Source organism: Thamnophis sirtalis, unplaced genomic scaffold (genome assembly GCF_051295495.1).
Source record: "Thamnophis sirtalis isolate CommonGarterSnake01/CBP01778 unplaced genomic scaffold, rThaSir2_p1.2 scaffold_11, whole genome shotgun sequence".
Lineage (NCBI taxonomy): Eukaryota > Metazoa > Chordata > Lepidosauria > Squamata > Natricidae > Thamnophis > Thamnophis sirtalis.
This window is the reverse complement of record NW_028261391.1, coordinates 47,307,640-47,335,436: the sequence shown is the minus strand read 5'-3', so window position 1 is coordinate 47,335,436 and position 27,797 is coordinate 47,307,640. Positions and strand designations below refer to the sequence as shown.

At 38.0% G+C, this 27,797-nt stretch overlaps 2 protein-coding genes across 3 annotated transcripts in view; one reads left to right on the top strand and one right to left on the bottom strand.

Annotated features, from left to right (window-relative positions):
• SFXN2 (sideroflexin 2) overlaps positions 1–22,552 on the bottom strand; it is a 37,780-nt gene extending 15,228 nt beyond the window's left edge. Inside the window, exons 1-7 of the mRNA XM_087725761.1 lie at positions 22,421–22,552; positions 16,881–16,975; positions 11,091–11,254; positions 9,720–9,890; positions 4,014–4,112; positions 3,092–3,167; positions 2,309–2,394 (exon numbers count right to left, since the gene is read on the bottom strand). Of these exons, the coding sequence (XP_087581887.1) occupies positions 2,309–2,394; positions 3,092–3,167; positions 4,014–4,112; positions 9,720–9,890; positions 11,091–11,248 (590 nt within the window). The 5' untranslated portion in view covers positions 11,249–11,254; positions 16,881–16,975; positions 22,421–22,552. The remainder of the gene's footprint in view (positions 1–2,308; positions 2,395–3,091; positions 3,168–4,013; positions 4,113–9,719; positions 9,891–11,090; positions 11,255–16,880; positions 16,976–22,420) is intronic.
• Positions 22,553–22,691: 139 nt separating this feature from the next.
• ARL3 (ARF like GTPase 3) overlaps positions 22,692–27,797 on the top strand; it is a 31,477-nt gene continuing 26,371 nt past the window's right edge. Inside the window, exon 1 of one of the 2 annotated variants that reach the window (XM_014075677.2) lies at positions 22,692–22,798. In XM_014075677.2, the coding sequence (XP_013931152.1) occupies positions 22,796–22,798 (3 nt within the window). In that variant the 5' untranslated portion in view covers positions 22,692–22,795. The other variant, XM_014075671.2, reaches the window with a different exon arrangement.

Sequence of the window (27,797 nt, the reverse complement as noted above, 5' to 3'; positions counted from 1 at the left end):
AAAAATAAGATTTCTTTCTGAATAGCGGGTGCCAAAATATATTCTTATGACAGACTAATATTTAATTATTTTCTCTCTTATTAACTTTTCCTGGTTGTACACAAAATGAAAATGCAGTTATGGAGAAAAGCATCATTTAATTAACATTTTTATATAAAGTTTTATGACACTAAAGTTTTGTGACACTATATATATATATATATATATATATATATATATATATATATATATATATATATATATATATATATATATATATATATATATATATATATATATATATATATATATATATATATATATATAAAAAGATTGGTGACAATTAATTCTAGAATAGATTTTTCCATTTGTCCCCAAATCACTCATGCCCCAATTATCTAAGTGACCCAGTCTTTATCTTATCTTACTGATTACACAAGAGGCAAAAACTGGGCTAGAGCCAGTTCCATGCAAATACTCCTCCTAAAGCCATTGGCTAAGTTACTGTGATGTCATGGAATTTTTAATGAATTGCAGCTTTACAGGTAAGGATGACATCAACAAAATGTTGACAGGGCTGCAGCTTCTGTAAGCAAAAGGTCATCAGGCTGGGAGCAAATTATCATCTGATAGCCAGTGCAAGAACAAAAGATAGCAATAGCAGTTAGACTTATATACCGCTTCATAGGGCTTTCAGCCCTCTCTAAGCGGTTTACAGAGTCAGCATATTGCCCCCACAGTCTGGGTCCTCATTTCACCCACCTCGGAAGGATGGAAGGCTGAGTCAACCTTGAGCCGGTGAGATTTGAACCGCTGAACTGCAGATAACAGTCAGCTGAAGTGGCCTACAGTACTGCATCCTAACCACTGCGCCACCTCGGCTCTTAAAATAGATTAAAGATTAAATTATTTTAGATTAAAATATGCTGCTTTTATTTGGATCACAATTGACTGATTCAATCATTCTCCATAGCAATTAATTCAGCCCTGGACAAAAGAACAACATGACCATGAATGACATTTTTGAAGTTTTTCCAGCTGCCACCAGAGTCCAGGAAGCCACTCTGGCTTTGGAGGGGGAAAAAAAATAAACAGTAGCCCAATTGGGGTTGCTGTCACTGAGGACAGAGAGAATTATTTAATTTATGACTTTGTGTCCTTCTATGATGGTGAGGTAAGGGAGCCACAAAGCAAGAAGAATGAAAGTAGTGATAAAATCAAGTTACAAATTGAAAAGAGGGATTATAAAAGGACTACATGACATAGACAGTGTACAAGATCTAACATCTGCTTCTGTATCAAAAATAGCTTAACCTGCTACCGTACTTGTCTTTAATCTGCTTTTAAGAAGGCATCTGGACTTTAGGCACATAGGCACAATATAAGTGTGTCTGTTTTGGTGACTAGAATATGGTTTAAATGTTTAATTGTTTGCTTTTATTGATATAGCTAGCTGTGTGTATATACTATATATGTAGTTGGTAAATCTAATTCAGCTGGCAAGAGGAAGGTGCAACAGCTACCTAGGATGCAAAAGAGATACTGTACTATAGATTGGTATTGGGATTATTAAAATTTTCAAGTTTATTTCCTTCTCTTGGGAAATAAATGAATATAGGGAAAATATTCAAAGGGAGAGTTGCATAGATGCCATTTTGACTGGATTATCAGGTCAAGTCATTAATTATATTTGTAAAGTCAAGCAATGAGTGCAAGACAGTATTCTGATATTTTTTTAAAGCCAAACATACAAGACAAGAAATAATAAAAAATAAAAAACCCCACAAATAATGAATGTAGTGGTCTGTGGTCCATCTTCTCTGTACAAGAGTTTTGGTTCCTGGCATTTGGATGTGCTCAATAATATTGTAGACCATGATGATATTGGGTGCATGCTATTAAAGGACTAATTAGAGACAACATATCCATTTTTTGGTTTAGCATACACAACCCTTGCTTTGATTTTAATGATCCACATTTGTCCATTTAATGTTTTAATGGCCCAAAACTAGTGACTGAGATGGAAACTATAGTGACCAATGATGCAGAAGCAAATAATTTCACAAAGGTAATGGAATAATTTGTCTCTGTAAAAAACAGTTATCTGGCTACCTGTTTCTGCTATCAGTAGTAAATTTGAAAGGCAGCTATAAGACTGATAGTTATTACACTAGAAAAAAATGCAGCTATCCCCATCCCCAAGCAAATGCTTTTATTCTTATATTAAAGTAAACCAAAGCTTGCATTATATCCAAGAAAAAACCCTCCTTCATCATGTTATTCTTTCATCCCTTTCCCTCTTCTGCTGGGATTTCGTCAAGAGACTTACTGTTGCCTCATCAAGGGGATATTCACACAGTTGGCAGCAGCTACTGCTGCAAATGGGACCCAACGTGCCACAAGGGATGGTGCTCTCTGTAAGGAAGAAGATAAAGCAATAAGGAGCAGGCTTAACCTTTCCAAGAAAAGGTAAAAAGAACTGGTAGCAGTACTATGGAGGCCACAGGCAATGTGGGCTTCTATTGCACTGACATAATTCTTGTAATCCCACATTAAATTTGTCCCTTAGAACAAAGTGTGCAACCTGCAGTTCCAAGGATACAAGAATATACCCATCCTTTCAATGTCACAGTTTAGTACTCCACAACCCCATCAATAAAAGTCATCACCAAACTGTGTGGAGTTTTTTAATATACAAGAGAAAATTACTACATATGTGAGAAACAACCTTTAACTGTGTTTAGTTTAATTAATGAAAATGCAAGTTAAATAAAATTAAATTTAGATGCCTTTTCAAGATCATTACTATCCTTGAGTCTAACCCCTGGTATGTCAACTCAAAAGATAAGGGTGGTCCTTAGCCTAAAAAGCACATGGTGCTTACAATCTTTGCAGTGGTGAAGTAAGGAAGAAAGAGAGAATATATTTTACAGCTCAAAGAAAACTTTTAGAGATAGAAGATATTCCACTCCTCCGCACTAGGGATTTTGAAGAAAAGAATTATGCTCTTTACAGGTAAAAGTTCCTACAGGAAGAGGCCAGGGATGCCTTCTCACATTTTTGGACCAGCTGCCCCCTTGTGGTTAAAATTAGTAGCATTTTAGAGTTGTACCTTAGTGTAAAGGTTGAGTCCCACAGCAGTTGCCAAGGCAGTGCTGGTAGCTGTGAAATAAGCCACTCCAATTTGCCTAAATTATCCAGAGGAATATAAAATAATAGGAGTTGTGGCATTAGTCATTTTAAAACTGCAGTTGTGTAATAAATAGTCCTATCATAAATTTTTAAAGGCAAATGTAATCATAGCCCTTATATTCTTTTCCTTAAACAAGAATAAGCTTTGTGAAAAACTTCTTCTGTATGGACTTGTGGCTTCTCATGAAAGATCTACGATATAAAGAGATACATGTTTTACACATCTAGTTCTGTGACATACCCAGGAAATAAAGAATGGCCATGAAGTCGAAGTAGACAATGTAACAGAAAAACCAGGTTAACCTATGACAGCTGAAAATCAAGAGGAATTTGGCATTGCCCTTTAAGATTAATTTTCTTAAAAAGGATTAAATGTGTTTGTGAGCTACAGATGTGCCAGACTCCTTCTGATACATGAAGTCACAGGTAATTCTATTGGGCTGAGCATAAAATCCTTTATATATAGCCACCTCCCCATTTCAGGTCCCCTCCCACACTTATCCCACTCCAGCTGATATTCAGAAATAAAGTTCTGTGTTGAATAAACCATGAAAGCTACACACAGGAGCAGCAAAAGTAGATCTATCTTGATTGTCCCTTTCCAACAGTTGACTATTTTCTATTCCCTGAAGTCAGTTCTGGAAATACTATGCATCAAAATGATAAAGTACAATGTCTAGCAAAAATTGACCATATACACAGTCTACAGTCCAAGACAATATTTCCTCATATGATTCCAGAGAGTGCTGTAGATCAAAGTTAAAGCAAAGTCAGCTAATTGGATCATAAGGAGCATTGGATGAAAACTCTATGCTATCAGGTAATCATGAAGAGACACTTACTTGACCGAGATGGGGCTAGCTGCATTCCGGTTGGTGTAATTCACAATGGCATTAAAAGACTGATTTACCCACTGCCAAAACACCACAGCCGGAACTGTTCTGTAAAGAAAGAAAAAAGTGAATTCCTGCATCTGAGTTGGTACATGTGTCTTCCAGATAGCTGAATGTGACAGAACCAATGTTATCTCTCTTCTGTACCCATGTATTATCCTTGATCAACCACTGATTTTATTACTATTATAAAAGTTTCATGATAAAAACCCTACATCATAATCAAAAACTGTCTATTAAAATGCAATTAGAACAGCTGAAAAGATCCTAGGTAAACAAAGCACAAAGTTCCACATTAGTAAAGATGAAAAAATAGCTGAAGAAAAAGAATAACAAAAGAAGAATTAGAACAAAAAATATAACAGTTATAGAACAATAATTAAGCATTGGGGGGGGGGGAAATTACAGTCGATGGCTGGATTCTCACAACATGCATGGCTAAAAAGTGGCAATTTTTGGTCAAGCATATCGGGTAAACCTAGCTAGTATGATGAATATAAGCTTGACTGGCAAATGTAAACATAGGCCACTGGGTATACCGAGAAACTGCAAAGCATTGGGAAACAAAATCTGGCTCCACTTTGTGAGACTGACTAAGTAAATTGTGTTGGTGTCTTAGATGAAAGCTATGCAGTCTCAACATTCCATTTATCATATAACTTCCTGTATACATTTTAGGCTGTATAATTCTTTACCATTAAAAAGCTATTTTCTGAAGCCATTCTGCCTTCAGAAAAGCTGTTAAAACCTGGCTATTCCGGCAGACCTGGGGTTGTTGACCTCATTGTTGAGGTCCAGCCCCGATCATAATGAATTTATGTGTGTTGATTTTAACCTGTTTTTATTTTCATTTTATTATTATTTTTTTCCTTCGTTGTAAGCCGCCCGGAGTCCTCCAGGATTGGGCGGCCTATAAATCGTACAAATAAATAAATAAATAAATTACATGGAGGTGGTGTTTTAAGACATATAGTGTCCTTGGCAACAATTAAGTACTATAGCATTGCCATTTTCTGGATTGACTTTCTTTCCACTCTGGCTGACAGCCTGAGTATTTCTTTGTGGTCTACCATTCAATTCCAGCTTCACGGGATCAGTAAAAGTCAGCTACATTATTGCTAGACAAATTCATAACTTGTTTTGTGAAATAAAGTTGGCTGCCTGATTTTTTAATTCCTTTGAAAGTATTTGAATATTGGAAAACAAGAGTGTGTATTAAAATAATGGAATGTGCTGAAATGAGTAAATTGACATTTGAAATTAGAGAGCAAGAAGATGTACAATTTTATAAGGTATGGGATTTGTTTTATCAATGGCTAGATTAAAAAAACCATGGAAATGAAAAACGTTGGAGAAGTTTTATATATTGTAAGAATAATAAAATAAGATAGGTGATACTATAAAGATATATTATTATTAAATAGACTAACACTGATGTAATGAAATATTGGCAAATACATGAATTGAATATCTAGAACATTTTGTTTAAAATGAAGGAATAAAAATTATAGTTGAACATATATATAATGATAACAATGTACCTATGTATAATTGATAGATAATTTGTGATTCTATATATAATTGATGCATAAATATAAAATATTGGAGAATTCTTTTATATTGCAAAAATAATATAATGAGATAGGTGATTCTATAAAGACATTATTATTAAATAGACAAATAAGGATGCAATGGAATATTGGTATATATGTGAATCTAGTTTCTAGAATATTTGCTTAAAATGAAAGAATATCAATTATAACTGAACAATATGATGTACAATGACAATACTATATCTATGTATGCTTGATGGATCATCAGTGAGCCTATACACAATTGAAAGTGGTGATGCACAAATGCTTGTAACCAAACAATATGCTATATGTAATTGATGTGGGTTTTATGTTACATGTACTGTTTGTCTTTGTTTGTTTAAAAATAAAAAAAACTTTTTAAAAAAGGAGTGTGTATGTTTTGAAGGGTTGAGGATCAAACATAACTTTTAAGTTGCATAGGGAAGACTATGTTAGGCTGACCATATCAAAACAAACAGGTAACATTTAAATGAAAGTTAAATTAAAATAAAAGAGTTTATTATATCATGCCCTTTATACTTAATCATTTTTTTCTTCTGTCAGATTGAAACATTCGGTTTGCCCCGTTTTTAGGAAGAATAGGCAAATCAGGCTTCCAGACTGCATTAAGACCTGGGATCTCAGGTTATATACCACTATTCTAAGTATTATAAAGCAACAACACACACACACAGAGTCATAGTGTATGCATCCTGCTAAATCATATATGGCTTATTTGTTTTTGCATGTTAGTGAAATATGACTTCATCCATGGTTTCTAGTTTATTTTACTAGGAAGCAAAAAAAATATATTTTAGTGCTTGGCATATTTCTCCCCGCTGATACTGTTTTGGATACAGGTATTGTATCCATTGTTTTATGAATAAATAAATACACCACAGAATGCCAGTTGGTCTTACCTGAACTGCTATTTTCGGGGCTGGGACAGGAGGCTCCAGTGGATGGTATTGACACGCCCATTTGGCCACGAGACTGGGATGAAGCTGAAGACACGCCTCTGTACTCCACCCTTTCTTCTCCACTTCATCAAAGTGAGCTCCCCTCAGACCTGAAAACAAGGCACAAGGGAGAACTCCCACCACCCCAGCTATCATACTACCTAGGGCGGGAACTGGAGCCTCCTGTCCCAGCCCCCAAAATAGCAGTTCAGATAAGACCAACTGCCATTTTCCGGAGCGAGGGACAGGAGGCTCCAGTGGATGGGACCTACCAAAGCTAAGTCCCATGGGAGGGGAACTCATGCTCTGCAATAGCAATAGCAATGGACTTATATACCGCTTCATAGGGCTTTCAGCCCTCTCTAAGCGGTTTACAGAGAGTCAGCATATTGCCCCCAACAATCTGGGTCCTCATTTTACCCACCTCGGAAGGATGGAAGGCTGAGTCAACCCTGAGCCGGTGAGATTTGAACCGCTGAACTGCTGATCTAGCAGTAGCCTGCAGTGCTGCATTTAACCACTGCGCCACCTTGTACCCCAACAGTGCATCAGCCGATGCGAATGCCTCCAACCTGTAATGTTGGATAAACAGCAATGGGGATGCCCATGTAGCCGCTCTGCAAATGTTCTCTATTGGGGGCCTGGGAGGCCCAAGCCACTGAGGTGGCAGCACTCCTCGTTGAGTGTGCCATGATGCCAGCCAGTACCAGCAACCTTTGGGATTCATATGCTAGGGATATGGCTAAGCGGCTCCAACAGCTAATGGTGGAAGGCGTTACCCTCCTACCCAGAGACGACGGTTGGAAAGATAGGAAGAGTGCCTCTGACCTCCAGAAGGAGACCGTCCGCTTCAGGTAAATACACAGGACCCGTCTGACGTCCAACCGGTGCCACTGCTGTTCCTGTTCCCTAGCCGGATTAGGGCAGAAATCGGGGAGAACAAGCTCCTGAGAATGATGGAATATGGAATTCACCTTAGAAAGGAAGTCTGGGTCCAACCTCAACACGACCCTGTTGTTGTGGAACATGCAAAAGTCCTCCGTAGAAGAGAGTGCTCCTAGCTCTGACACCCTTCTAGCCGGCATGATGGCGACTAGGAATATCACCTTAAGGGTTAGGTGTTTCAGGCTAACCGTTCTCAATAGCTTAAAAGGCTCCTCTATGAGAGCCCGTAGCACGGTGGGAAGATTCCACGTGGGGAATCTAGGCACCACTGGGGGGTGCAGATTGGAGACCCCCCGAAGGAACCTCTTCACAACAGGAAGTTGGATGAGAGGAACCGGGCTCTCGGCCGGGAGGATCGTGGCAAGGGTGGCTAGTTGCCTGCGCACAGTCCCCCGGGCGAGACCCTTGTCTAGGCCGTCCTGGATGAATTCCAGGACCTGCGGTACCGAGGCCCTGGTGGGCCCAATCCATTTTGCCTGGCACCGGGAAACAAAGCCACCCATGTAGAATCATAGATCCTCGAGGTGGCATTTCTGCGAGAGGCCTCTATGGTTCTAATCACCCGCAGAGAAAATTGAGCTCCCTTTAGGCACTCCCACTCAATCTCCACACAGCTAGTTGCAGCCAGTGTGGTTCCAGGTGCATCAGCCTCCCTTGGTGCAGCTCTATTTCCCCCTCTGGTATCCGCCATGGAGGCTGGACTGACAGGATGTTGAGGTCCGCGAACCAGGGTCTCCTTGGCCAGTGAGGAGCCACCAGGAGCAGCTCTGCTTGCTCCCTGACTAACTTCTGAACTACCCCAGGAAGGAGAGGGAGGGGAGGAAAAGCATACAGAAGTCCCCTTGGCCATCTTGCGCAAAGGGCGTCGACTCCTTCAGTTCCCCGAGCTGGGAACCGAGAGAAGAACCGTGGAAGATGGGTGTTGACCGGAGTGGCAAAGAGGTCCACTACTGGCCGTCCGAACCTGCTCTGGAACAGCTCCTGGGACAGGCTCTACTCTCCATTGTCCACTGTCTCTCAACTGAGCCAGTCGGCCTGATGGTTGTCAATTCCCATGATGTGCTCCGCCCAGATCGACCGCAGATGTCTCTCTGCCCAGCTGCCCAGAGACATTGCTTTGGTGTGCAGTACCCTGGAACACGTGCCGCCCTGCTGATTGATGAGGGCCTTGGCAGCCACGTTGTCGGTGAGTACCAGGACATGATGACCCTCGACAGCTGTCCAGAAATATTGAAGCGCCAGATGGATCGCCCGGAGATCCAGCCAGTTGATGTTGTATCGGAGCTCCTGCCAGGACCACCAGTCCTGTGCCAACTGGGACCCCAAGGTTGCCCCCCAGCCGAATAGGCTGGCATCCATGGTGAGAACCAGGTGCTCCTGGTCCCTGAACTCGCACCCCTTGAGCAAGGCTGGGGACAGTCACCACTTGAGGGAAATCCGTACCTGAGGGGTGGCCTCGACCTTGGCCGGTGAGCTGCTGGTGTTGGCTCTCTGGAATGGTAGGAGTCACCACTGCAGAATCCTGGCGTGCAACCGTGCCCAACAAACTGGATAGAAAGGCTATGGGAACATAACGGTCCCTACGGACCTGCTTAATCTTCTTAAGCAAGCTGGCCCTGTGGTCCGGGGAGACAAAAACTTTTCCTGCATGGGAGATGAAGAGAAGAAAGGGTGGAGCACAGAGGCATGTCTTCAGCTTCATCCCAGTCTCGTGGCCAAATGGGTGTGTCAATACCATCCACTGGAGCCTCTTGTCCCTCGCTCCGGAAAATTATGAAATAAAAGTAAGCCTCTGCTAATCCACATTAAAGCATCCTGGACTAGGGTTAATATATACCTGATCTTATTAATTTCCCCCCCAACCCCCCCCCCCAATTTAATCTGCACAAAGTATAGACTGTTTATCTTAATCTGGGACTCCGCTGTCTTAGCCAGAAATGCAGCTTGTTTTTAGACTATCCCACAAGCCTTTCTTAATGGAGATTAATGTCAAATATTGGGAAATTTTGTTCTAAAATATACAATTCTTGCTTAAATCTAAGCATTAATGCAACAGTATAGGATGATAACAAAGAATGTCCATGTATTTTGTATAAAGCAGTGTCTGTGAGACAACTGGGTGAGGAATGAAGGAGAAAAGAGAGCAATGAATCTAAGAAAAAAATGCTTCTTGTTACCTGTAAAATTGCAGCATGCAGCCTGTGATAGCCATTCCTCCAGGGACTTGAAACGACATTCTCCCTATTAAATTCATTTTTTCCCCTGAGTCAGGATGGAAAGCTGAGTCATAAAGCTTTTTGGCATAGAAACGCTGTTCCTCGCTCGTTCCAGGGGGTACCGAACCTGCCCTAGAGGTGCAAAAAAAAAGAAGAAAGAAATACCTTCTTATACCTCTTTTATACCTCTTAATGATATCAGTACACAGCACATGCCTCTTAAAAATTGTGCACTGGAGTTTTCTCTTGAAACAAGTGTGAATGCAAGTTGGGTCTTAACAACATTCAAATTTGTTGTATGCCAAAGCACTTCAATGCACTCTGCAATGTGCAGAGCTGTATACAAGAAATTGAAGAAGCCTTTATACCCAAGGCAGAAAATCTAAACTCAACACAATTAGTAGAAGCAAACCAACAATATTGTCCTGTATCTTCCAATAGCATCAAATCAGGTGCTTGAGGCAGCTGTTTCATTCTGTCTAGTAAATAAGATTGGCTCTGTTTGTATAATATTATGCATTTCAATTCACAAGAGTGTGGGATTTCAATACATGTAGATTTAATTTTCTAGTAGCAAGACCTAGGCAAGGAAATCTTTTCATAATGAAAGTTTTCCTTTTGTGAAAGAGTCTGTTCTCAGAAGAGGTTTGAGTATCCATTTAAGAATTATCAACACCCAATGGCAATAATGACTTTAACAATAATGAATCATTTTATTTTAATTGATATTTTAATGTATTTATCTATTTATATTAGATTTATTCCATCTCACTCAGAGGCCATATCATTACTATTTGTTAATGCTCCACAAATAAATGCATATAATCATGTGAAGAATATGAAAAAGGGGGAAAAGATAACAGAAACACTTTTTAAATAAATTAAAGTTAAAATGAGAAAAATTAGTAAAAACATTAAGTTCTAAATTCTGTTTCATTGTACTTGATTGATTGAATCAAATTATTTATAAATATTGTAATTGGTTCTAATTACTGTTTTTACCTCAATTATTTCTCCTTTTTTTTAAAAAAAAAGTACTGTAGGTTTCTGTATTTGACTAAATTTATGTCACACAACAAGGCAAACATCTATTCTGGATGTATGTTGTTCATTTTGCCACTAATGTGTAATTGCCAAATTTGGTTTCTAGTTTGATATTGTTGGTAAAGTGTCTTTTTTATAGTATTGGACCAAATTTGTCTTTGCGACTGTCCTCATATGTCTGATTAGTATCGATTAGTTTTATTGATACATTTGAACAGAGGCAACTCTTAGATTTTACAAAAGCCCCAAATTTGATTGATATTATTCAGCAACCTCCCAGTTGATTACCTGCAGTTATCTACAATTGTCTTCGCTGAATCTAACGTTTGCTCTGACACCAAAAGCGTCCGTGGATCTGTGATGTTGAAAAAGTGCTTTACACGCCCCAAAAAAGTATTCTGGTCCCAGCGAGGGGCATCAATATTAAATTTGGTAATACTTGCCATTGTACACTGCAGAGGGAGTACAGAAGAAAGGACAAGTTATAAATAAACACTGTCGTTCTCTGCTTTTCTTGCCAAGCTGTCACCCAAAAATTGTGAATTACTTTTTAAAGATTGTAGACAAAGGAAGAATTTGTCTACAAATTCTGTTAGAATTTTGTCCTACTGATTTATTAATTCTTTGCCCCACAGATTTGTGTGGAGAAAAGATGAGAATTTTGCTTGCTAAGCCAAACAGAGGAAGGCAGCAAAAGGCAGCTGGTGAATTCACAAAATTCACAAAAGTGTGTGTACACAAAAATCTTTATAAGCCTTGCCACTTGTTCAGAACAAATCAATCAGCTCTATTTACTATGCACAGCCAGCATTCAATCACAATTTCATATACCATTTCATACTACAAAAATTGCATTTAGCGATTTTGAATCTATAACACATACAAATTGCTTCAATATAGTTTTTTTAAATAGGTTAAAAACACAATAGTTATACTATACTAACTATTCTAAAACTGTATGTTAGAATTATATATGCACTTGAATAATAATTGCATTAAATAACTATATCGAATTTTAACTTTTTACTGTTAACATACATATAACACATTATATCCTTCTTTCCTTTTTTATTCTATTTTTTTGCTTTTAAAAAATTCTGTTTTCTATTTCTATTTGATACTAATTAAAAAAGCAATAAAATAATAAATAAATAAAAAACAATTACCTAGGAGTTTAGTTTCAACATGGTAGACACAAAGATTCTGGAAAATCCAAAAAAGCTATTTATTTATTTTTTGCACCTAGATAACAGGATCCCATCAGGTATAAGCTTGATAGATAAGCCAAGATCAGATCATTGCCAAAGATGGATAATTCACATAAGGACCTCAATTTCATGGACATTTGAAATATTGTAATTGATAGTTTCTGAAAGGATTGGAAATTATGTGGAAAAGCCAATTACTAGCTTATATGTTTGTTCAAGCTATGAACTTTGGTATTAACCGGATCACAGAGTGTATATTTAGTCATTCAAAAATGCTGTCCACTCAAAGCAGGAAATTTTTATTGGCCTGTTTTCTCCATAATGGGTACTTAGTACAAATGGAAACTGCTAAAATAATTGTTACACATTCCTAAGAAATGCTGCATGTACATTTTCTTAAAATATAGTCAACAGACAGCCTCAAAATTAGTGCAGTGTTAAAGCAGACTATAAATATCACCCAATAGGCCTATGAACAATCTTTTACTGGTTGGTGTCCTTAGCAGACATTCAGTAATGCATCCCACATCCATTCTCTGAAATCTTAAAAATTCAAAGAACCGATGCAGCAAACTGAGAATGTTTTCTTCGAGCTCCAAATTGTTATGTAGATTTGGACAATGGCAATAATGTTTAACGTTTTAGGTACACATAGATATAGTCTCCCTTTTCCCGTAATCTACCTGGGCTAATATTCTACAATGGCCCATGCCTTCCTCTAGATTACTATAACACGTTGGATGTGGGCTGGACCTGAAAAATATTTAGAAACAAATAATGCAAGCAGCACCTGGTATGCATGTCAATATGAATCCTGAAATAACTTCACTGAATTCCAATTTATTTCCAAATTTCTCGGAGCCGCTTATTCATACCTTGGACCAGGTTATTTTGAAAACTACTCATATAAATCTGCCAGAGCCTGCATTATGCAGGAAGATCAGTTTTTATGTCCCATATCCTAGAGATTCATACTTTTAGGAACAGGAGCGTTCAGTTATAATTATACTTAAAATTTCCAAAACTTGACATTTTGAAAATACAGCTTGCTGAACAAGCACCAGTGTGGTTGTTTTGCCTGCAATGTGGATTCACCCAATACATTTTGCCAAAAGCAGATAAATCATGTTATTTGTGGCCTAGGCTTTTGCAGAAGAAGGCTTGAGCTTGGGAATTTTTTTCCTAGAGAGACTAGGTTGGCTCCATAAGTGTGGATGATAGGTAAAAACAATGTTTTGCCAACAATTTAATTACTATTGCCATTTCTTCAATTTAAAAGGCTTTTTTAATGTAATGTATTCATTGAAACATATGTAATATTTTTATTGTCTTTTATTGGGTTTTTAGTTTTGGTTTACAATTACATTTTATTCTTATGGTTTTTCCTCTAAAGATCTCAAATAATGGGGAAGATTGAATCTGAATAATATATTCAATAAACGGAGGTAAACAACTCCAGTGCTATTTAAATAATGTTTCTATAGTCGGGGGTAATGCACATTTGGATTGTAGAGCTGTTTTGAAGATGAAGCATTGCTGAAAATACACTAATATCTAACACCACTTCAGGCTGGTGTTTTCGGCTTTGTGTTTATGTAAGCAAAGCATAATTGGAGCTGCCGTCTTTCTATAAATCTTGGTGGGGGTGTATGGAGTGCTTACTTTGTTTCAGTAAGTGGCTTGCTTGGCTGTGTGGTTGTATGTGTGTGTGTGTGTGTGTGTGTGTGTGTGTGTGTGTATATATACATACATACATACATACATACATACATGCTGGTCTTGTTGCATTCAGGTCTTTTCCCGTGTAAGATTGAGATTGTCTTGGCAACGTTTCAGCAAGGTCTCACTAGCCATCTTCAGGCTGGTGTTTTGGGCTTAAAGCATGATCGGCAGCTTTATTATTTTAATTTATCGTGGCACGACAAAACCGCGCTCGTCAAAATAGCGGTGATTAAACCGCATCGCTAAAGCCGTGACATCATCACCGCGCGTCATCACCGCCGCGACAACAGCGTGGCGACAGAAGGGCGTTCTACATGCTTCGTTCTTTGCCTCTGTACCTCCAAAGGTAGCCCTCCTCCTCCAGCTGCTCCTGCTGCTCCAACAGGGGCGCCCTGCGTGGGGCTCAGCAATCCGGGGGGTGCAATGCCCGTCTTGGGGGTGCCCACCAAGACCCCCGCCAGGGCGACCGGGCTGACAGCGGGCACGCGGCAAAGTGGGCTGCCCAGCAGCAGCAGCCCGCGGGAAGGGTCCAGCTCAGCCGCGGGGGGCAACAGGAAGCCCGCGGGGGGCCCAAGCGGGGCCGCCGACGCCGCCCACCATGCCTCTTCCTCCGGGGGAAGCGCCGACGGCGGCAGAGGACACAGCAGCAGCGGCAGCTGAGGCTCTCCCGGGGCCGGCGAAGCGGGCTTGCCCGGCGGCGGCGGTCGCCCGTCCAAGGAGATGTTGTTGAGGAAGAAGAGGGCGGCCTGCCTCCACCGCGCGTCGCCGCCCCGCTTGCAAACCCCTAGGTTTAGGGTGCTTCGGTAGGAGCGGATTTGCCCTCCGCGCTTATGTCATCGCGGTAGGGTCGTTTTTTTCTTAGCGCTTCGGACGGCGCGGATTTGCCTCCGCACTTATGTCGGCGCGGATAAGGGCTTCACGGTTTTGTGGTGGAACCTTAATTTATTATTTTAATAATAAAAACCAACCTGAAAAATGTTTCAGCTTTTCTCCAAGCAAAGGCATTCAAGACTAGCAAAATTGTTTAAAAATTGTCTGCATCAACAAGCTTACTGGGCTGTAAAAGAAGTACCATTTAACTCACGGTATCTTGCTAAATCAGAGTTTATAAATCACAAAGGCAGGGTTCACAAATAAGCAGAGATGTTGCAATTTGTGAGAGAGACACTCTGTGGGAAACTATCAGGGCTTAAACCACAGTATAGGGAAAGGGGGGTGGGTAGTAGCAATGGCAAATCATTTCAATTGTGTTTAAAGTATGGGGACATGTCCATGAAGATACTAGGAGTCATGTTCAAATAAAAAAGATGTTTCTTTATTGTATATATATAGACCTATACACCTTACATTTATTGGAGAATTTCTGGCTGTTAAATCACAATGCAGTATATAAAGAAATAAGATTATTCTGTTTAGAATTACATAAGCACTTTTTCATAACACTCCTGAATTACAGCCATGAGAAAATTCTTATTTCGTTGATTTACGGCACATTTGATATAAACCTGGAATTTTAGTTAAAATACTTGCTAACATGGGACACCATTGAATAGTTCACACATTCTAAACCATGATGTGTGAAACATCACCACTGAAAGCTTTATTAGTTTTTTTCTATTAAATTCACAAAGCAATTTGAGACAATATAATTCTTTATATTGTTTATTACCAGCAGAACTGTCTTTGAAGCACAGATGAATAAACAGATAAAATGAACAGCTTTTGTTCTGCTTTTATTCTCTAACAAACACTTGAATGAACGTTGACAAAACTTAGTTTTATTTTATTGTGTACAACACTTTACTCAGCTGGTTCCCCCCCCCCCCTGTGCTATATTGGATCAACACTACCCTTGGCTGCAAAATTTGTTGCTTGAGACCAAGTTGGAATAAGCTAATATATGAGAATAACAGACTTGCCATACAAAGCAGTTATGATAACAGGTAATAAAAGGATTTAGAGTGCTATGCTCAGATGAAAAATAAGGTCATATTTTACTCTAATTCAACAAGTTATTCCATGTAATCAAGAAAAAAAAGAAGGTAGGGCAGAACATGCTGATTTTGTTTTTGACATGGTTGGAAGAATATCAAGAGCAGCTGCAATGTCAAGAATGTGGGAAAGATTTGTAAACCAAAGTTCATTTTACTGTGGTGAAAAAGCAAAAATTTCACTTAAAACAAAATGCAGCTTACATTTTTTTAAAAACATTCTGAATTTTTCCTAATACTCACAATAGATTGTGTGAAAGTTCTGAGTTCTTTAGTATGTCATTCTGTTGAGAATTAGGACAACAAAAACACTCTCTTCTTCAACCAGAATATATGTAAGATTTTTAAATGTTCATAGTAAAAACGTGCAAAACTTTTTACAGGCAGTTTAAATCGAGTTATCTTATTCAGCAAGTATATAGGTTAGCTTTTTGTTACAAAATAATTAGATCTCAAAAGAATTGGGCAAAACAGAACTAAATGCCCTTGACTGCTAAGTAAATATTCAACTTCTTTTGTTAATGGACAACACGATCTCTTAAGTAGATAACTAAAACTACCTGTACAGAGCTGCAGAAATCAACATAAATGTAAAGGACTTTGACCACAGGACTGAAAACTGATGGAAAGAGGGGCTAGACACTGAGAGCAGAAAAAAGCACTGATTATTTTTAGAAAGAAGAAATTAAAACATTCACACATAATTATTTAATTATATCATATTTAAATTTGTAAAATAAGTTGGAATATCACAAAACAGAAAGGATCTCCTTACTGCAATCCCATATTTGGATACTCTACATAGATTGATATCCAATTTGTACATGGAACTGAGAACTAAAACACTAAAAGCTATATGGTTTGCATCACCAACTGTGGCTCTCCTATTTATGGGGCTGAGCAAATCCTTCTCCAGATCCAATAATTCCCACAAATATAAACTTACCACCTATTCACTATGTTTGCTCAACATATTACATAAGGCTAAATGACAATTAGATAATTTATGGCTCAGTATTGTATGGAACCTGACATTTTAAACCATAATTTGATTTAGACACAGTATAAGAACACAGTAACTATGTTTTTATGTCCTGTATATTATTTTGAATCCAACTGGTAAACTGGAAGATGATGCTTGAGAATATGTACAGTACCTGGTTAAGTGCCAAAGAGGAATTCTAGTCAGTCAAAGGGAGATTGTCTGCAATGGTGATTAATCTACGACCAGGATTAAGATGTTTTGAGGGATCTGAAAATAAACACAAAATCTGCTTAAACACACCAATTCCTTCTTGGAATTTGATCAATGAATCTTGCCTAACAAAATGTACAACTTTACCCCCTTTGGCTATAGAAATAACTTTTCACACAGGTTTGAACTCAAGAACAACTAAGTCATTCTGTTTGTAGATGTCAGCATGTAAAATATCAAGAGTTTCTGACAATCTTAAAGTATTCTTGTTTTTCATCCCAGGAACAATATCTCAGAGATAAATTGTCATATTTATTTAAGAAAAAAACACACATTAAGTAGGATAAACATATAGGAAATTTTCCTGAAAGGTTTGCCTGGACTTAGCAATGGATTCAATGACATAGTGTATACATCATTGTAAGCTAAAGTAAATGGAAACAGGTTTCATTCTGCAAAAAAAAAAAAAAACACAGTCACCATTACAACTGAGTGGGAATATATTTACTCCCTAGATGTAACACACTACCATACTTCAGTCTCATTTAAATATTATGCATTGGAAGTATGATGTTTTAGATCTGATAAGGAAGAGGCATTTCAGATGGAAGGAAACATAAATGTAAACCTTTGGCAATTCATTAAGTCAGCAATTGCACAATTGTAGAAACATCCATTTGCTTTAATGAGTCACAAGCAGGATCTTTCATGCATCTTGAGAATTTCTTCTGAATCAAATGTGGAGCACTGAATAACTCCATGTATCATCCTACTCTTGTTTGGTCACTAAAAAAAAAATCTGGCTTCTAACACTTGTGCTGCCTTCCAACTGTTCCTAAACAGGCTGGCAAAATGGAGGTGGATAAAGAACGATCCATTACATTTAAGATATTTGAATATATACATTCTAAAAAATATCTGCAATATTTCTATTTAGTTTTCTTTGTTGGAATTCATACATTCCTCCAAACCATTGTGATGTTTGTATACTTTTGGCTTACTATTTTATGAAAGCTTGACAACTCTGGTTCATAAATAAATTTATGGCTTTAAACGTTGCATGCATTCAACTAGCAAACTGTAATGATTCAAGTCATAGCTCAATATGTGAAACCAGTTTATATCTGGTCATATATGGAATTATTCATATACTGGTTTCTTTCCCTGAAACCTTAACTATTCTATAACTTCTGTACCATTTTTCATAGTGATTTGAAATAGCAATAACACTTAGACTTATATACTCCTTTACAGAACTTTACAGCCCTCTCTAAGTGGTTTACAGAGTCAGCATATTACTCCCAACAATTTGAGTCCTCATTTCACCCACCTCGGAAGGATGGAAGGATGAGTCAACCTTGAAATCGAATGAGATTAACTATACTGAAAAGATCATTGATTTGATTCTTCCTGATATAACTGACATGTTCACTTAGAATCTTCTCTGGGGCAATATTTTAATGCTGCTGAGAAATCTTCAATGCTTTTTTCAGTGTTCAGTGTGGTCTTAAGTTGAGCCAAAATTTCCTGATGATTCAAACTGCCAGCAAAACATGTCCCCAACTAACAGCTGCAGCAATTTTCCTTCATAATCACATTGTTTTTAACAAGATGGGAAGAAAAGTGTGGGGGTGGGATGGAGAAACAACCCCGCTCTTCATCTTGTCCAAAGCAAAGACCAGGATTTGGTCAAGTAAAAGATTCTCTTGCAGTCCCCATCCCTGCCAAATTTTAAGTTAGCTCTGCCTGAGAAGCTGCAAAATAGCTAGCCCTGTATACTGCAAAAGCCAATCAGCTTGCAAAAAAATATTTTGTGTCATCACTCTTAAACCAACAATGGGGAAGTTAATAAAGAGCAAAGCTGATCTGAAAAACTTGATGTACTGAGATTTAATGGTAAACTCAGTAACCATAGAATGAGACATTTGTCTATAGATCGGTAAGCGGTTTTTAAAAAAAAAACACCACACAAAATGCATGTAGTCCTCGACTTATGATCACAAAATCTTTCTTACTGAGAAATTTGATGTGAGTTTTGCCCCATTTTACGACTTTTCTTGTCACATTTATTAACTGAATCACTGCAGTTAAATTAGTAACACGGTTGTTAAGTGAATCTGATTTGCCCATTGACTTTGCTTGTCAGAAGGTTGTAGAAGTTGATGACATGACCCCCACGACACTGCAACTGTCATAAATGTGAGTCAGTTGTCAAGCATCAAATACAAATCATGTGACCATGGGGATGCTGCAATGGTCATAAGTGTGAAAAATGGTCATAAGTCACTTTTTCAGTGCTCTTGTAACTTTGAACAGTCACTAAATAAACTGTTGTAAGTCAAGGACTACATGTAATCCATTTTCTCAGTAGGAGAAATAAACTTGAGGTCTTGAAATAATTAGCATTGGACTATTGGTATTTCATACACATTCATAATTTTGAGTATTTTTTTTAAAGTGCACATGAAAGATGATTGAAACATTAAATTAATAAATAATATAGAATGAGTGATGTTAAATTATTTAGAATAATAAAAACTAAATGACTGGGAGGTGTTCCTACAGGATCTTCCAACAATGTGACAGAATGAAAAATAGAGAGTGAAGTGTTGTTGATGGTTCCACCACAAAACCGCGGTAGACTAAAGCGCGCTCGATGAAAGCGCGTACGTGACGTCATCACAGCGCGACGAAAACAGCACGCTATGAGCGGTAAACTTAAAATTAACGCGTAAATCTAAACCTAACCCCCCCCAAACCTAACCCTAACCCTTAACCTAACCCTAAACCTAACCCTATACCTAACCCTTAACCTAACGCTAACCCTTAACCTAACCCTAAACCTAACCCTAACGCTTAACGTAACCCTAAACCTAACCCTAACCCTTAACCTAACCCTAACCCTAACCCTTACCTTTATGTGAATCGGCTTGCTTTAAAAGCGCTTTTTAAAGCACCCTTTTTTCTCTGCGGTCGTATTTGTCGCGCTGCTGATGACATCAGGTACGCGCTTTAATCGGGCGCACTTTAGTGGACCGCGGTTTTGACGGGTCACGGCTGTTGATATGCCATCACAGGACCAATTTAAATGTGCACATATTGTCATAAAGTTCATAGCTGGTCATGAATTCTTAGGCAAAAATATTTTCATGTAGTGGTGGAAAATTTAATGGAAATATCAATTTAAAGCGCAATCCCACATACTGGAGAGTATAAGCAGAGTTGTCATCCTTAGCTTCTTGAACTTCTCTGGCCACCAAGATGAAAAAAGCCTTTCCACTGTCACTATTTCAATACTACCCTGTTTCCATGAAAATAAGACCTCCCCAAAAATATTGCAACACAGCAGCAGCCATGAGGTGACCACACTCGCTGCCTCCTGCACTTCAAAAATAATAAGATCTCCCCTAAAATAAGGGAAAGTGCTTATTTGGGGGTCAAAAGAAAATAAGACCCTGTCTTATTTTTGGGGAAACACGCTTATACTAACTATTCCCCAGGAATCATTATATTAATTTTTGAGCTCATCAAGTAAACAAAAATCTTTGCGGTAGTTAAAAGTTAGGTTCTTTATCTCACCCAATTTTTGTCTGTCCTTCCTTATATATTTCACTGCAAAGGGTTTAGAACAAACACCCTGATTAGATCCTCTTGATTCTATACTTATTTGCCCACTGCCCCTTCTTTTTATGACCCCATTAAAAAAACCTATGTTGCCTCTTTCTCTGCTTTTTCAGGTTTCTTGTTTTCAATTTTCTAATATTTCTATAGGCAAAGTTCTACATCCTTAGCCCAATTGGACAATTTTCATTATTTTCATTATTGCTGGGCTGCAAAATATTTAATTTCTTGAAAGATCAGACATTCTGTGCCAGCATATCAGTTTGATCAGCCTCCATTACACCACTTAAAGCATTTGTGAGGGATAGTTCATTGAAACTAAATTTTAGTAGATGAGAAAAAAAGTCATTTACTACTCTACACACCAGGGCATAATCTGAGGACATGTAACACAGTATAATGTGCTGCGTGACCCGTCAAAAGCGCGTTCCACAAAAGCGCGGTCGACGAAATCGCGTATGTGACGTCATCACAACGCGCCAAAAAAGATCGAAAAATTGAAATAAAAATTAAATTACAGCAAGCCGATTCACATAAAGGTAAGGGTTAGGTTAAGGGTTAGGGTTAAGGGTTAGGGTTAGGGCGTTAGCGTTACGTTTAGCGTTAGGTTAAGGGTTAGCGTTAGGTTTTTCGTTACGTTAAGGGTTAGGGTTAGGTTTAGGGTTAGGTTTAGGGTTAGGTTTAGGGTTAGGTTTGGGGGGGTTAGGGGAAGGTTTTAGCTTTATTTTTACATTTTTCGATCTTTTTCGATCTTTTTCGTCGCGCTGTGATGACGTCACATACGCGCTTTCGTCGACCGCGATTTTGTCCTCTGCGGTTTTGTGGTAGAACCAATGTGCTGAAGTTTAAAGAAATCTGGTAAAAATCACATGAGAAAGAAGTCCTTGATGCTTTCTGAGCTTGGTTTTTTTCTTGCACAGGTTTCATTACCCAAACTAGATAACATCACAAGTGCTAGCAGAAACCTCTGCAAGAAAACAACCCAATTTAGAGAGCACCAAGGACCCATCATTTCAACCCTCGGCTACAAATATTCTCCTTTAGATGAAAAGGGATTTGGGGTCCTGATGTTTGCTATTTTTGTGGAACAAATGCAGGCTATAAGTAAAACTATATTTCTTTTAACATTAATATGTACCGCTGCATACTACATATTTATTAGCTACAGCAGTATAAACCTCTTGTATTCAGAGAATATATATATATAAAAAAACACAGGACAGCTTGGTTGATCTGCTGAAATATATGGCAGGCAGGCCATTTCTTGTGTGCTTAAAACCTTCGCATTACAGTACTTTGAGATTTATCTTCAAAGCAATACCGGCATGAATCATTTACCACTCAAGACCTGGCTTGATTTTACATCTTTCCCATTCGAAATGGCTCCTTCTATAACAATCTACCTTTAGAGCCCTAAATCAGCTATACTTCACTCTCCCCCTCCAGTTTTTATATTCGCTGAACCTAAGTGATTGACAGTAATTCCCTAAATTTATGTCCTCAAGTTATGGATTATTGCAGTCCAATACAACACCGAGTTTCGGGAGATGGGCGTTAATCGTTTTGGCATCTGTAGATCTGCCAATTAATGTACTTAAAGCAGAAAGTTTATGAAAGTGAACCTGTAAGTCATAAGTCAAACTTATGAAAGTTTGGGTGGCTACCATATTTCTCTGCTGGGTAGAACTCTGGATTCCCCCTTGATATTGCCACCATCCCACGCCCATTCTTTCATTCCTATCAGAAAACCCTAGGGCCACTTTTCCACTAACGTCAGAAGCGAGCCTTTTGTGTCCCTTCTCATCCCCTGCACTCCCTCCTCCCTTGTCGGGTTGAAAGGCAGCACTTATTCCACATAGTCTTTCCAGTTCAAACTCCTACCTGTAACTCGTCAAGCACCACTCGGCAAGACACACGCCTTTCCCTTGAAAGCACATGGGTAATAACTAGCCCCCACCACCACCAATCTCCCCGCCCCCTAATGGTTGGGACGCGTGGCCCATCGCAACCAATCCAGAGACTCTTCACCCAAGAAAGAATGTGCTGGTCCCTCGTTTAATGCGCATGCGCTGAACGGAACGTGCTCTCGCTCTTTTTTCTTTTTTAAAGAAGCGACTGGGCGGTGTTTCTGGAGTCAAGTCCCTCCTTCGTTTTGGACCGCTCAGAGAGCACCCGGGACGGACGTTCTACGTAAGAGGGATGCAGTGCGCACGCGCCTGCCGCAGTTGCCCATGGTAACCGAGAGCCGCGTAGAGGATGGTGAGTGTGAGATTGGAAGGGGGAGAGAGCCGGGGACAGAGGAGGCCGTGGAGGGCGAATTATGGTTGCCCCCCCACTCAAATTCCTGGTGCCGGTGGTTGTGGAAGAGAGCCGTTCCTCGGGAACGGAGTGCTTGGTACGGAGGGGAGCCCGGTCCAAAGCGGTGGAAGTGGTTGAATGGGCCTGAATAAAATAAAAGGGGGCGGGGTGGTGGTGAGGAGTGTGAATGGTCCCCTGTGTTTCTGATTGGAGAAACTGTTCAAAACGACTACCAGGAAGAGGAGGTTGAATGATAAAAATGTTAGGGCTTTTCGCTCATTTTAGCGGGTGTGCATCTTATCTGCTTATCTACTGTACTGTGCTCTTTGGAACTGTTAAGGGAGTCTAAAATCAGGATTCACTATTCATTTATGTGAGTTACTGCGAAGCCCCGGGTCTTATGGCGACCGTTTCTATCTTTGGCATTGAACTGGTGCCATTCAAAAGACAGTTTCTTAATCTTGTAGAGACATGTGACTGCTGAGGAGCTTACCCTTTGTAACCTGGAGTCTCATGGGGACGAACTGACCCATTTTAGAAGTGGAAATGGCTCAGGTGGAGTCCTGTCATTTTTCCCCCTTAAGGTGCAAAAGTGTCTGAAAAATAGTGTTCAAATGCATCTTTCTAGAGTTTTTTTTAATGTTAGAAAAAGGGGATTTTTTCTGAATCTAATAGCCAGAGATTTTTTTTTTGATTATATGCCATAAATGGTCAATTTTGAAGTTGTCCAGCTAGATTCCACCCAGAACATAAATATTTAAAAGCCCTTCAGGTATCATATAAGAGGTTTCCTTTTATCACACTAAATTAATGATAGGCAGAGGGATTCTACACCTTATGTAATCCTACTGTCACATTCTGAACAGAATTGAGGGGCAGGGAGAGGAAAAAGTGAGGGAGCAAATGTGAAAGGGGATTGAGGATACTTAAAGGGTAACTGCTGTTCTTTTGCTTGTGAATGGAAGACAGAATAATATTTAATAATATCCATTATTATTAATTATTATTGCCTGACTCTCAGAACTCTGGGTGGTATTTAATAGTATGCCTTTGGTGAGCTATATTAGTTTGGCAACAATTTCTGATTATGCTGCCGAAATAAAGAAGAGGCATTTGGGAGAGAATATTAGAGTAAAAAGATCAAACTCCACTCAGATTTGCTACTAAAAACAATCCTGTGGGCATAAATGTATGCTATAGAAAACAAAGAGGTTTATGGATCTTGGACATCTGGTAAAAAAAATAAATTGGATTCCATAAACTCAAAGTATCCGTTTTTTGTAATTTAGGATGAATGAGAAATTGTCCTTTAATATCCCTCCAAAATAAAGCTTCTGTCTCTCTTCCATTGCCATTTATAGTAGTTAGGGACATTAAGATAGAACATAATAAGTATTGAAACAGCAGCTTCCTTAATTCTTATATGTATATTCTGTACATTCCATTTAGTGTTAATAAGGTTTATCTAAGCATGGTATCGGATTAGAAACCAGAAAAGTACATTGTAATCCCGCTTTGGGCACAAAGCCAGCTAGGGGACTTGGGACAGTCCATTTCTCTCAGCCTTAGGAAGAAGTCAGCAACAAAACCACTTCTAAAAAACCTTGCCAAGAAAACTGCAGAAACTTATCCAGGCATGATTTAACAGAAAAAAAAATCTCTACAATATTTTCTTGGAGTGAAATGGGAGAACTAGCTGAGCAAGAACAACTTGACTTGCCAGTAGTCAAAGCTCCGTAATAAAAATCTTTCTTATAATTGAAGAATACAAATTTCTCCTTTTTGCTTTAAGATTTTATTTCAGTGAATCCTGATGAAATATTGATATATCTAGAGCTTTTTGTAGAACAATTTGAGGGTTTTTTGGATTTTCCTTTAAAGAATATGATCTTGGTAGAAAATACCCAAAACTTCAGAGTCCCCTACAACCTGTAGCAATCTCTGCCATCCTTACTTTGTTCATCTTTACTGCTATGTGGAAATTAATGATATTATACATTCGAGCCTTAACGTAATTGGTATATACTTCATGCATTTTATTTCCCTCAGCTTGATTTCTACAGATTCAACTTGCATGTTTCTCCAGTATTTCAGCCAGGAGTTCTTCCAGCTCTGCTTGAAGATACCAAGGAATTAAACTTTGGACCATCTTCATTTAAAGCATGTCTATGAGCTTCTAATATTTATTATTTGTACTTAATATTCAGCATGGTATTCATTTCATACTAAAAAAGAATCTGTTTAGAAGTAGATACTCTGGTTTAGATCTTTACAATTGAAATTGTGGAAGCATCAGGTGACCCTGTGTTAAGATAAGTAAGTACATATGAAGCTGAGCTGAACATCTGTGTGAAGAGAAAATAAATATTTTCCCTTTTATTTTACATTAATCATCAACTGAAATTGAAACAAGGTCACTAAAAGGATATTGTGTGCCAGGAGCTAATTTCCAGATGATAATTTCCCCAGGTAGTGGGACAATAATTCTGACTTATTTGTACTTTTTGCAATTTGTCATCTCAAATGTGGAGGACACCAGACTGAGGAAGCCTGTTTTATAAGCTTAAACTGGGGGCCTTTTTTGCAGAAATTTAATTATTTTGCAAAGAAACCTTGAAGCAAACCGAAAAAGAATCTTAGACTAAATCTATTTTTGGGAAATGGATAAGAATAAGGCACTTAAAATATGCTTAAGTTTGCAGAGAAACTGAATGTATTCTTTATACTGTATCTTCTTGAATAGTTATCATTTGTTTCTTTTCAGAAAGTCCATTTTCAGAAAAGGACTCTGAAAATCTAAGGCGAATTGTATTAATATTCAAATTAAATTAAAAAAATAAATATTAAGATATTTTTGAAAAATGTGCCATATTTTAAGTGGTATCACCAAATTATCTGCAATTTGGAGAACCCATTAAATGTATGTCAAATAACAAAAATTGAATTCAGTGTGAGAGATTACTGAAAATTAAACTACCAATAATATACTTTAGAAAAATGTGTGATGTGACCACATTTAGAGTTCTGTACAATTCTGGCTCTAATTATTTAAAAAGAGGATTTTGTACAGTTGGAATAAGTACAGGAAAAGGGTAACTTCGGGGATAATTGAAGCAGGTGAGAGAAAATGCAATTTTTCACATAGCACATAATTTTAAGCTATCAGTTATCACAGGATGAGGTGCTTGTCAACTATAAAAGGAGATTAGTCATATTAATGGTTGTTAAATCTTCTAATGGCTCTAAATAATATCAGCTATATGGGTCCCCCTGAATATTGATTACTGGAAAGCTGCTGGAGAGGACTATTGCTATCATTTCCTGCTTTGGCCTATCAAATAGGGCATTTGAGTAGGCCAGCTAGAAAGGAAACAGATCATTGTGCTAGAAAGGCTATATTTGACCTAAAATAATTCATTCTATATTTTTTACTTTTTCCTCTTGCACTCTTCTCAGATTCTGTTTCTGTATTAGTTGACAGGGATTATAATTTGAAAATAAATATTTCTTTAAAAGTATTCCTCAAACATAAATATGCTATGAAATGGGATAATTCCTACTGATTTTTCCCATTAGGTAGTTTTTTGTTACACCATCTTCAAAAATAGCAAAATGGTGTTAGTAATGCCCTACAAAAAAATCTCCCACTTACCAAAAATATCCCTGATACCTATCTGTACAAATTATATATATATAATTATATATATATAATATATATGTTGTATTTTTGCTGATAAATAATACAAAAGGCAACAGTAAAAATATTGGGTTTCTGTCGTGATGGACTCTTGTGACGAGCCGATTGACAGATATGGAAGCAGTTGGCTTCCTCCCATAATTGGGGCATACCAGGGGTTGTGACACTAAATATTTATATATATCTGTATAAAGTGAAACAGATTTTTAAAAAGTACCATTTGTTTGCCTAGTTTTTATCAACAGAGTCATCAATGCATGGAATTTATCAAACAGAGGCTGATGCTAATTTGGTCTGAGAGGACAAGTGAAGCCCATGATCATACAGCTGGTTTCTACCTTTAAGGAATGTCTAGAATCTAGGTTTTTTTCACTTTTAACCCAACATCTGCAACTAGTACACCACTTCAGTTCTTGCAAAGTAAAAATAAAAATTATCCAGTCAAGATAAAATAACTGCTATGAAATAAATTTTAAGGACAGTGTAGAAGGACTGCAAAATCTAAATAGGTGTTTAGATTTAAATAGGTGGTTTAAATAGAAATCAATCTTTAATTTTTTTCTGTAGATCTAGCAACTGACATGTTTTTAGCACTTTCATTTAATATTTACTTAAATGGGACCAAATTATATTAGAGCTTTATTTGTGCTAAAATTGTGACCTAAATTAATATTTATGTAGGATTTTTTTTAGTATCCAACCTTATTGTGGAAACTTACTAAGTCACTTTGAACAGTCACTTTGTCAGTACAATCTACATCACAGAATTGTTTCATGAGAACAAAGAGAGTTTCCCTTGTATACCATTTTGAGGTGCTTATGGGATCAAATAAATGCACAGAATTGCCATAAGTGAAAGAGAATATCATAATTAAAAGCTAAACCTAAATAAAATTTTTGAGCAGTGATGACTGCTGGAGAAAACATATACAGTATATACTTTTATTTTGATTCCCCCCCCCATTAGTTACTTTCCCAAGCTGAATGTATATAAACTTGAATTATTAATTTGCATTCCCAAGCTGAATGTATATAAACATCAATTATTAATTTGCATTCATGGATCTGCAGAATTGTCCTCTTGACAGATTAGTCATTGCATGTATAGGAGGAACATACTTTAAATAAATCATATACTTTAATATAGAAAAAGGTTGTCTGCAATGGATAGTTGGAACTGAACTATTTCCTTGCATTTCTGAGAATATTGATTTCTAACAATTCAAGCCTTTATGAGTCATATACCTCTATCTATGTTTTCAA